Here is a 12,589-nt window from a genome sequence, read left to right as displayed (position 1 = left end):
TTTTTCATATTCTTTTTAAATTTTTTTTTAACATTTACTCATTTTTGAGAGACAGAGCATGAGCAGGGGAGGGTCAGAGAGAGAGAGGGAGACACAGAATCCAGAGCAGGCTCCAGGCTCTGAACTGTCAGCACAGAGCCTGACATGGGGCTCAAACTCAAGAGCCGTGAGATCATGACCTGAGCCAAAGTCGGATGCCTAACTAACCAAGGTGCCCCTCATTACCACATTTAAAAATGTTGCTTATAAAATAGAATTAGCATATGATCCAGTAATTCTACTTCTGGATATACACCCAAAAGAATTGAAGGCAGGGTCTCAAAGAGATATTTGCACACATCATTGTCATAGTAGCATTCACAATAGCTCAAAGTTGGAAGCAACCCAAGTATCCATTGACAGATGTATAGAAAAACAAAATGTGCTCTATACATAAATGTAATGTTATTCTGTTTTCAAAAGGAAGGAAATTCTGACACATGCCACAATATGGATGACCCTTGAGGATGTTATGATTAGTGAAAAGTCAGTCACAAAAAAATAAATACTGAAAGAGATTCCACATACATGAAGTACCTACAGTAGTCATATTCATAGAGACAGAAAGAATGGCAGTTGCCAGGTGCTGGAGGGAGAGATAAATGAGGAGTTGCTTTTTAATGGGTATAAAGTTTCAGCTTTGCAAGATGAAAAGTGTTCTGGAGACTGGTTGCATGGCAATGTGAATATAATTAACACTATTGAACTGTACAATTTCAAATAGTTAAGATGAGGGGCGCCTGGGTAGCTCAGCCAGTTGAGCATCTGACTCTTGATTTCAGGTCAGGCCATGAACTCTAGGATTGGGGGCTGGAGTCTGACGGGGCTCCATGCTGAGTGTAGAGCCTGCTTGGGATTCTCTCTCTCTCCCTCTACCCCTCTCCCCCTGCTCGTGTACCATGCTCTCTTTCTCTAAAACAAATCAAAAATAAAATAAGAAGATGGTACTTTTTTTGTTATTTGTATTTTATACTATAAACATCATGTATATTTTATGCTCTAACAACAACAAAGTTTCTTTTAATACTTCTTAGTCTTGGTGTTCTGCAGTTTCATCAGGATGTGTCCAGGTATGAAATTCTTTATTTTAAATCTGTTCAAGAATTAAGTGCTTCTTGATTCTGAGCATTCAAATATGCCACAGTCCTGAAAAATTCTTAGTTATTATTCTTTGAATACTGCTCACACCCATTGTCTGTAATTTCTCTTTTTGACACTCCTACTGGATATACACTGGATCTTTCTTATTTTCCATTTATTTAGCTCCTGTGTTGCATTCTAGTATATTTTCTCAAATTATGTCACATAGTTCCAGCCAAATATACAGTTCTCAAATACTGAATGGAAGATTTTTAGATATATATACACATATATATGTATATACATATATATACATATATACACACACATATATGTATATATACACACACACACACACACACACACATATATATATATATATATATATATATATATATATATATACATATATTCTTAAAAGGATTAAGGCGGTATGTCAGCAAACTGAACCCTAAGTGAAAAATCAAGAAACAGGCAGACATAGGCTCACCTCTACAACTCAGGAGAATGTGCCAGAGCCAAAACAATATGGTATTACTACCCTGTACTCAACAAATATTAAACACAAGCAGGATGCTGCTTTGTGTCAAGTGCTAGATATCAATGAATGCTATCAAGCCAGATTACATTACATCCCAAAGCCTGGCCACAGCATTTCACACTGAATGTATGACCTTGAGCAAGACATTTATTTATTCTTAAGCTTCAGTTTCTTTCTGTGGGTTGCTGTGAGAATCAAAATGAGAGAAGGTGAGCGAAAGTTCTATATATCAAAGTACTGTTAAAGTATTTTCTCAATTCTAAAATATTATTAAATGGTCAGGTGCACTATGGATTTAATAATCGTTTGGAAAGGAGGCGGAGAGGAACAATCCACTAGGGGTATTTGGGAAATTTAAAAATATGGAAAAGTTTGCTTTTTGAATTGAGGTACTACAGTATTATACTGGCTTTATCTATCTTTCACGCCCACAAATACCCTTTTCTTAACTCTGAATGATTTCTCTCTCCCCCGGCATTTGGTTTTACCAACCTCCTTCCTGACAGCTGTCAGAATTTTCCACACTGTATTTCTGACCCCAATTTTCAGGCTCCTGCTGAGACTGAAGGGCTGCTTTCCTGGGACTAGCTTTCTCACGCCTAACTTCGCCTCTGTACTGCCATTGGCTGTTGTTTTTCCTGGACCCGCCCACATCAGCCTCAATCCTGATTGGATGCCAACGTCCTTTTGTTATGGCAAAAGGTGGATCCCTGGGCTTCGACAAAGGACGATTGGGGCGTCGTACAGCTAATGCGCAGGCGTGCCTTCTTGAGTGGGGATTGGTGGGAGACGGGGCAGGACGGGGCGGGACAGGGCGGGACTCCCGTTTCCGCGCACGCTCTGTGGGCGCAGAGGGCGGAGCTGCCGGTACCGGTTGGTGAAAGTGTTGGGGCCTGAGGCGTCCTCCCTATCCCTCCCACTCCCAGCGCCTCCAAAGGCAGGTGAGGACAGTCTTGGGCGGCGGAGGGCCTGGCCTCGAGCTATTGGAGTTTGCGGCCACGGTACAGCCAAGGGACTGGAGGGCGGGGTAGACTGGACGCGATCCGGCGCACCAGGGGCCCGGGAAGAGCGGCCTCGGGCCTGGGCATTTGGTGGGCGGAGGAGGCCTGGCTGTTTGCAGAGCCCCTGCGCAACCTCCGTTTCATCTTCTCATTATTGAGCCTAGAGGTTCCTTTGGGGAGGGGCTGCTTTCATCTCTGAGGCGGACGTTCTGCCGCCTTCTCACCGTCTCTTCTGAGTCGAAGGCCGTTGTCCAGCCTCCCGCCCTGATTGGGACGGCGGAGGGGCGTTTGGGTGGAATGGCACCTGGCACGCCTGGACTAGTCCGTGGGTGCTCTGCCGAGAGCCTGCAGGTTGTGGGGAGAGGATGCCAAGGCGGGGAGGGTGGCGAGTGAGCGATAAATAAGGGCTTGGCGACGGCTTTCCAGGGGCTGAAAGCAGCTCCCGGGTTAGTTTCTACTTGGGATTTAGGGTCCTGCTGAGCAAGTTTTGGGGAGTTAGGATTGAAAAGGAGAGAGAAGATACATTTCTGAAAGGCAGGACTTTTGTTACACAATATAGCGAGACCGCTATTATGACGTAACAATGTTAAAATGCTGTGCTGCCAACACCGTAAGTCTGTACCTGAAGATCCAAAGCTGTGCCTATATATTGTTGCCGTACTCAATTGATTAAATTCACGGTAGCTAGTCATTCTCTGGGACTCTAGCTTCCGTTCCTGTCCTCATTGGACCAATCAAATCAATTCCTTAATCTTGTAGAATCTCAAACTGCATTTATCTAACCAGAACAATTCAGAACTTGAAGGAGCCTGAACAGATAAACTCATGTTGAAAGTTGATACAGCTTGAAGGGAATGAAATTTATCTTCAGTTGCTTAGTAAAATATCAAAGGGATTTAACATCAAAGATTGCAAAATATCTGGAAAACTGAGATTAGGGCTGTTATTAAAGTTTTTTTGCCATTATATAGTGGAAAAGCAGGAACTTTATAGTTAGACCTGCCTTCAAATTCTTGGTACAAACATTGGCTGTGAAGTCTAAGGCAGATACATAGCCTTTCTGAGATATAGCATCCACAAACATAAATTACGATGCCCTGTTGATTTGATGAATACGAACTAATAATATATGTAAAGCATTTAGTTGATTAACGCACAGTCAGTTTTAGATGCAGAAAAGTTGGTTGCATGTCAGTCTTAACTCTCAAAATGTTAGGTCTCAGATGTGAGCATACCTGGAATGGTAAACTAGCCTGGGTACTCCTGGCTCTGGCAGTAACTACTTCTGTGATTTTGTGATGTTGGGTAAGCCATTATTACTTTTGGCCTTGGTTTGTTTATTGGTGAAATGAGGCAGCTAGACCAGATGATTTTTCCAAAATTTCTTTTTGTGGCCTGAATTAGAGTCAAAAGGGAGAGAAGATAACAGCTAATATTATTCAATACCTTCTTTGTACAAGGTACCATTGCAAGCACGTTATATGTATGAACTCATTAAATTCTTGACAACAAAACTATGAGGTATATACTCTTATCCTCATTTTACAGATGAGGAAACTGAGGCTGAGGTATAACCTTGCTCGAGGTTCCAGAGCTTATAAATAGCAGAGCTAGGATTTAAATACAGGTAATAAAAATTTATGTTCTTAATCACTGTGCTACACTGCCTCTTAACAGTGGTACTATTCAGGGTACTATAAAAGAAGGTAGAGGTCTACTTTGGTAAAACAGTAGTCTTTGGTCACAAGTGTGTGGGCATGGAAGATAGGTCCGTCCTAATGTTTGTCACACTTCCTGACCCTTGTTCTCTCCATACCTTTTACATCCAGGACTTAAATTATCAAAATAGTTCTAGGTTCTCTTCCACTGACCAAGGCTAGATGAAGATAGGCATCAAAATTTACTGCAATTTGTTTTGTTTTGTTTTGGTTTTAATATGAAATTTATTGTCAGATTGGTTTCCATACAACACCCAGTACTCATCCCGTAAGGTGCCCTCCTCAATGCCCATCACCCACCCTCTCCTCCCTCCCACCCCCCATCAACCCTCAGTTTATTCTCAGTTTTTAAGAGTCTCTTATGTTTTGGCTCTCTCCCTCTCTAACTTTTTTTTTTCCTTCCTATCCCACATGGTCTTCTGTTAAGTTTCTCAGGATCCACATAAGAGTGAAACCATATGGTATCTGTCTTTCTCTGTATGACTTATTTCACTTAGCATAACACTCTCCAGTTCCATCCACGTTGCTACAAAAGGCCATATTTCATTCTTTCTCATTGCCAGGTAGTATTCCATTGTGCATATAAACCACAATTTCTTTATCCATTCATCAGTTGATGGACATTTAGTCTCTTTCCATAATTTGGCTATCGTTGAGCGTGCTGCTATAAACATTGGGGTACAAGTGCCCCTATGCATCAGCACTTGCATCCCTTGGAAAATTTACTGCAATTTTTGAGAAACACTTCTGAGATCCAATCTAGGCTTGAGTCAGAGTTGACAAATCTCAGAACCGTAATCATTTTGGAACTAAGGCAGCCTTAGGAAAAACAGATCAGCCTTAGCACCCCACATTCATTTCAGTGTCCTCACACTTGAGATACTTTGGTCCGGATTTTCTTTTCACATCAGATTTGCATTTATGTATAGGAACAGAAGAATTGACAGTGAACTCTAAAAAGTGCATTTCACATGAAATGGATTGATATGATAGCAACTATAGATTAAAAAACATTTTATAGTTGAAAAACTCAGTCTAATGTGCTAATGTAGACATCATGAAGTTTGAAGATTGATCTTATTTTGAAAGAAAAAATCTGTGGCTAAATTGCTTTGATACAAAGAGCTCAATGAACCTTCTGATCTTATATATAAAATAAATCAGTTTGTTACTCTAAATTTACTGAAAGAACTTGAATATATGCAAGAAAGCATTTTGAGGCCAGGCTATTTAATCATATCATAATAAGAGAAAATTGTTATTTGTCTTTTTTGTTGTTGTGCAGAGGCAGCTGGCAATACTCCTGTCTCTTTTATTAAAGAATCATGAATACCCTTTTGTACAAGGCTGCCACATACAGTAGGGCAGATTTTGCACCGTGCAAGACTCAAGTGCAGTCTTACATGGACTATGATATGAATGGTGTTCTCTCAGGTTGTGTTGTCGATCCCATAGCACTGTCCTTGTGCCTGCCTGGCTTCTGTGGCATTGACACCCCAGTCTTCAGTGTGTGTTTCTAAGCTTCATTTTTCCTCTAATCCCCCTCCACCCCATTTTTCTGCCTTTTTTTCCTTCATTTTTTCAGATGAAGTCAAACTGTTGATAAACCATACTAAGATTTTCTATTGTTTGGTTTACATGTGGCCAAAATTTCAGAAACTGGCTTCATGATTACATTGATCAGTTTGGAACAGTTTGCTTTTGTAGATTTTTTACTTTTCGTGTTAGATTGAAACATAAGCAAGAAAAATATACCATATCCCTATACGAAATCTGATATCAAAGTCATTTGTATTGATTGTATGATTATCTGTTGCTTGGCTTATGTATCTTACAACGCTTCTCATTTGTCATGAAAATTTTGTTTTAGCTGTATTTTTAAAAGCAAATATTAGAGATTTGAAGTACTTTTTGTATATTACTTAGCAGGGGAAATAGCCAAGCTGCAGGCTATTGTTGGCTGAGTACTCTCAAGATCACTTTTGCTTTTGGCTGTGGCCTATGTCATCCCTCCCAGACCTGTGTTAGCCAGGTCAGTGGTTGAAATGGTAGGAGAATTGCAAGTGTCAAATAAAGTTTTCACTGTTAACACTCTTCCTCTTCAGTTGTAAAGAGATATGTTGGTGATTGAATGGAGAGGGATAATTTTTGAAGTGTGGGCTTCGCATATTATAGTAAGTTGAATAAAGAATTTTTGGGGGCGCCTGGGTGGCTCAGTCAGCTGAGTGTGGAACTCTTGATTTCCGCTCAGGTCATGATCTCCTGGTTTCTGAGTTTGAGCCCTGCATCTGGCTCCATGCTGATGGGGCAGGGCCTGAGATATTCCCTCTCTCTCTCTCTCTCTGCCCCTCCCCCACTCACACATGCATGCACACTGTCTCTCAAAATAAATGAAACTTTAAAATAAATAAATAATTTTTAAGAAGAGTTTTAGTAATTAGTCTACTTGGATTTATGTAGATGTACCGATACATATTACATATTAACATATTATGTGTATATATTATTAATATATATTTAATTAATTACATATGTATTCTCAGGTTCCTTGCACTTCAGAGATATTTTATATATATATTACATATGTACATATACTACGTATGTATGTATATATATAATGCACATGTAATATGTATATAACACGTACATATATCACAAATATATGTGTCAACTTTCTCTGAAGTACACAGAACCTGAGAATTAAAACCATGTGAATAACATATGAAGGGGAGAGTAACTAATTCTAGAGAAGTAGAAAGATGTCAGAAGACTTGGGAGTAGATTTATTAAGCATGAAATCAATTTTACATCATTTGTAGCTAGTTAATTCTTTAATAATGCTATGTGTAGGATGTTTAATGTCTTTCTTTTTTAGAATAATACGTGATGTCTTATTTCAGAGATAGTTCATATGTACGTACACTGAGCATTTTATCTTCACATTCATGCCAGTATCTGAAAACTCTTTAATGTGATTCTAGTTCTAGAATGTCGACATCCTTGTTCAGTAGGTCTGGGTTCCACTGTTTAGTATATGGAAGCATAACAATGCTTTGGGTATAAGAGGTGCTCCATAAATAATTTGTTGAAAGAGTAACAATATTGACAGGTCTAAATTGCTTCAGTGAGTAGGTTAGATTGGTGACCAGTAATAATCTGGTTTATTTAATAACTCTTGAACACACCGAATATGAAATGAATGTTAGCTATAGAGCACAACGTATTTCATAAGAATTTTATGCTTTAATATTTTGAAACCTTTTATAGGAACAATAAAATGTTAACGTTTTACTTATTCACATCCTAATTTTGTTTTAACTATAACTAGGATGTAACAGGTTGATATTTTCATTTATCCCACATTAATGTTTCAGATAACTAGTATTTTTCTCTTGAACGTTATCAATAAAAAGTTTTAAACAGTATATATAAAATAATACTTTAATGATGAAAAATATTTTTAAACACATATGTTTTCATCCCTACTATCATCCTTAATAGAAGAGCTTTTTTTATTTTGCTGTTCTCTTTATTTGTATTTATGTATATTTTACATGATTTACATCAATGAATACACCATTTTATAAACATTCTTCTATGTTATTATAGTCATCCTAATTATTTTTAGTACCCACTCAATTAGAAACTACAGTAATTACAGACTGAATGGACAGTTTATGTTGTTTCCAATTTGGTGGGTTGTAAATAAGGTCGAAGTGAAGATTTTATGTATATAATTTTTCCTTCTTTGTAATTTTCCTTAGGCTAAATTTCCAAGAGCAAAATTGCTTAGTAGAAAATATTTAAATGTTTTTATGAGTGTAATTTATTACCATACTGCTTTCTAAGAAGATACATATTTAAAATTTGTGTCTAATATTTTGTATTTGTTCTTCCATAACTTTGCTACTATTGATCATTATCTCCTTTAAAAAATTTTGATAAATGTACAATGGTATGTTATTGCTATATGTGTCGGTTTCTTTTTCTTATTGCAGACGATTCATCAAGGATTTTGTATCCAAGGCCCAAAAGTTTGTTACCCGAGATGATGAATGCTGACATGGATGGTATGTTCTTTATTTTCCTTTTTGTATGTTCCTGGTTTTGTGGATGCTTTTGGCTTAATACAGCAACAGAAAGAACAGAGAAGCAATATTTAGAGGGGTTGGATTTGGCTAATTTACTGACTTATATACTGTCTAGTTCTAGAAAGAATTGATGTTGGCAACACATATCTGCCATGTGGGCATATAACTTTTTCCTTTACAGGGTTCTTGTGTAAGGCAAGTAAGATAACAAAGATGAAACATTTTGTATGACTTTAAGTGCTGCACTACACAAATGGTACCTAACGTTAATTAATAGTCAATGCAAACCTTTGTATTACAGCAGTTGATGCTGAAAATCAGGTGGAACTGGAGGAAAAAACGCGACTTATTAATCAAGTGTTGGAACTTCAACACACACTTGAAGGTGAGCCTCCATTTTGTAGTTTTCTTGAATAACATCCACTTAGTTGAAATTGTAAGCATTTATGTTGCTAAATTTTGTTACCGTGCCCCCAGTTTTTGAAAGTATAAACTTCAAAGTCCATTTCGATAATGTTTTCCCCCTCCTGCCTGCATCTTTGGCTGGTGATTTTAAAGAAGAGGTGTGCTTCAATGAGAAAGTCAAATAGTGTTCTTATGCATCCCTCTGGGTTTAAGGTAATGCTGTTTATTACATGAGAGCCCCCTTTTAAGCATTGTGTTATTACTAAGTCCACTTTAATAAAGCTTATATTAAAATAAAAAGTGTTTTAGCTTCAGAGATTAAAAGTAAATTGATCTGAGGTTTGTTTTCATTTTCTAAATGTCTTGCATAAAATTAATGCTACCAGTGAAACATCTTGTTTTTTTTAATGTTTATTTATTTTTGAGAGGGAGTGCGAGAGTGAGCAGGGGAGAACCAGAGAGGGGGACAGGGGATCTGAAGCAGGCTCTGCACTGACAGCAGCATGCCCAATGTGGGGCTCAAACTCACAAACCCTGAGATTGTGACTTGAGCCAAAGTTGGATGTTCAACCAAGCGAGCCACCCGGGTGTCCTGAAACATCTCGGTTTTTAGTGAAATTAAGAGGTTGTGGGTTTTTTTTTTTTTTTCTTTTGTAACAGCAGGGTGAGCAGATCGTGTCATTTCACTGGCTTCCTATTTCACAGTTAATAAAAGCCAGGTTACTCTCTGGAAACCTGTTACTTTTTACCTTTCAGAGTCAGTCATGTCACACTGTCTGCCTCATACATTCTGCCTCAGACACTGGCCTCCTTGCTGTTCTTTCAGCATGCTTCTACTTAGGGTCTTGAATCTTTCCCTTAGGTGTTTGCGTTCTGTATGGCTCATTTCCTTCCTTTAGGTCTCTGGTCAAATTCCCTTTATCAAAATAGCTATCCCTGACTGTACTATATAAAAGGGCAACTTCAGGGGCTCCTGGGTGGCTCAGTCAGTTGAGCATCCAATTTCAGCTCAGGTCATGATCTCACGGTCTGTGAGTTCGGGCCCTGAGTCAGGCTCTGGGCTGACAGCTCAGAACCTGGAGCCTGCTTCGGATTCTGTGTCTCCCTCTCTCTCTGCTCCTCCCCTGCTCACGCTCTATCTCTGTCTCTCTCAAAAATAAATAAACATTAAAAAAAATTTCAAAGGGCAACTTCCCTTTTGCTTCCTACCACTCTTACCCTTCTTTTTTTTCCTTTTACTTGGGACCCCCTAAATGCACATGTGTTCACATGCATATTAGAATGTAAGCTCTGGGAAGGCAAGGGCTTTTGTTACTGTTGCCTCTAGAACAGTGCCTGACTCTTAGAGGGCACCCAATACTTAGTTGTTAAGTGAATGAATGGAGATGATGTTTTATTTGATCATTAGGAACTGTGTCTTTTGAATTTCTTACTAAGGTAAAAATGCAAAATATTTCATTGCTTGGAAACTGACTTTCTATAGTCCGTGTATAAAGCAAGTTGTATTTGCCTGCCACATTTTCTGAAGCGTTTCTAGCAAACATGTTAGTTTTTATGTTAAGGCATGAACCAAAATTCACATTTTGGTGAAAAAACTGAGTCTGTATTTTTTAGAAATAACCATTTAAAGAAATAACCACCCAACATAAATGCTGTTTACCAAGAATAACATTTAGTCTAATGTGAAATCACTTTTTAAGAATTTTAGCTATTGACCGGCACTCAGTTTACTTTGTTCACCTGAATTCTAAAGTTACTTGAATTTAAAAACAGAAAATTTAAAGATCATGTTATCTATTTTAAGAATGAATCTTAAGTCTTTTATGATATGGAGTCATTGCCATTATTTTATTGATAATGGGCTTTTTTATTTTTAATATAGACCTCTCCGCAAGAGTAGATGCAGTTAAGGAAGAAAATCTGAAGCTAAAATCAGAAAACCAAGTTCTTGGACAATATATAGAAAACCTCATGTCAGCTTCTAGTGTTTTTCAAACAACTGACACAAAAAGCAAAAGAAAGTAAGGGATTGACATCCCTTCTGTTTTATGGAATTGCTGCTGATCTTTTTTTCTTTAAAACTTGGATAGGTTCAAAAAGTTATAGTACTTTTGTTTGTGGCTTAATTGAATATTTATGAAGATAATATCAGATCTAGGCAAAATTAAGAGCATAACAGAAGACTTCCATGAGCTTGTGTATAATATGTTAGTCTATGAAAATGTGCTAATGTATTGTAGAGACTTTATAATTAGAAATGCATATATTTATGAAACTTGAAAATGAATGTTTTATCAAATTTGCTTTGATTTATAGGTTTAGCACTGTCTTTTCTTATAGGCATATTAAGAGATACAAGAAAATAACCACCGTGTTGTGAAAAGTGACCAAAATCATGTACTGAACGCACAGCTTTATGTACCCTGTCTACCATGTTGTGCCTCTTCTCCATTTGCTTCTTCCTTCCCATTTCCCTTCCCCTAAGGAAAAAATTGGTTTCACATTTGTAAAAGTAATTTTACTAGTTAATCATCTGTGAGAGTAACCTGAGCTTGAATTGTTGAAACTTAACCAAAATAAGACGCTTTCTCAGTTAGGGCTTGTCATAGTTAGTAATAAGATAGGATTGTTGGTTTGTCTTTAATTGATTGAAAACAGAGGCCATAAATATGAAGACTTTTCTTTGCAACTGAGTTATCAAATTGGGAAGGTCTGTTGTTAAAAACTTCCTTTTGCACAGCTAATGCACTTGGTATCTGAAAAGATGAGCTCCGGTTATATGTTTGAAATAGAACAGAAATGGGATGGGAAAGGTACTGGGCAAACAGTAGTAACCAGCTCCAAATGTTTTCACTCCAGATTCGTGTGATCTGTGGCACAGACGATATCTTTTGGGGAATATATGAATATGAAAGTAGATTAAATGTGACTAACCCTTAGGTCAACCACACCTAGAAGAGAACAGTTACAAAGAGTTTAGTCTCAAGGTTTCTTTGTGGTACCCAGCAGATCAACTTTTGCAAAATCCCTTGAGGGTGTATTAGTGTCAGAATCATGAACAAAATGGAGGAGTTTTACGTGTATACTAAGTGATATTTTCTCAGTATTTTAATCTCACTACTTCCCCAGAATTTTCTGTAAACCTAACTACTTGGTTTGCAGAGTTTTAGTCACTCTTTGACAGTTTCAAGAAATTTAGTTTGTAGATTCCATTTGGTAAGAAAATTAATATCAGAAGTAATGTTAAAATGTTAAATAGGAAGAGAGATCCGCTAATATAGTTTTGGTTATTAGATTTGGGCTACTTTTAATCATGGAATAATCTTAACGTTTGTATTGGTGTAAGATTCGATGAATGACTTCAGCTGTATGAATATAATAGTTATACTGCAAACATTTTGCATCCCTTTTGTGACCTAATTTACAAACATTTAAACTTGTGTTCCAGTTTTGCTTTACTGTTTAATAAAAACCTGTTTCAGAGATTGTGTGTGTGTTAATATAGTAACTGTGGTGTGTATAATGACGTAGTGGTGTATCCAGGGTTGTTCAAAGCTACAGGATAAGTAGCATATCTTATTTAAGTACCAGTTACTTTATGTTTAGGGGAATATTTTTATTAAAACAAATGTTAGAGGATATTAAGAGGATATTATACATTGATTTTTATTTTTAAAAACATTTTTTTAATGTTTATTTATATTTGAGAGAGAG

The 12,589-nt window shown here is 37.4% G+C and overlaps 1 protein-coding gene across 1 annotated transcript; it reads left to right on the top strand.

The window, feature by feature from the left end:
* The first annotated feature begins 2,395 nt into the window (after nt 1-2,395).
* Nucleotides 2,396-12,360, top strand: SCOC (short coiled-coil protein). The gene is given in 5 exon segments (XM_043603923.1): nt 2,396-2,491; nt 2,493-2,601; nt 8,378-8,449; nt 8,772-8,855; nt 10,758-12,360. Coding segments are annotated over 5 exon segments (489 nt in total). The 5' UTR covers nt 2,396-2,410; the 3' UTR covers nt 10,901-12,360.
* The last annotated feature ends 229 nt before the right edge of the window (nt 12,361-12,589 follow it).

The sequence above is a fragment of the Prionailurus bengalensis genome, chromosome B1 (genome assembly GCF_016509475.1).
Source record: "Prionailurus bengalensis isolate Pbe53 chromosome B1, Fcat_Pben_1.1_paternal_pri, whole genome shotgun sequence".
Taxonomy (NCBI): domain Eukaryota; kingdom Metazoa; phylum Chordata; class Mammalia; order Carnivora; family Felidae; genus Prionailurus; species Prionailurus bengalensis.
This window is presented reverse-complemented; position numbering and strand designations above follow the sequence as displayed.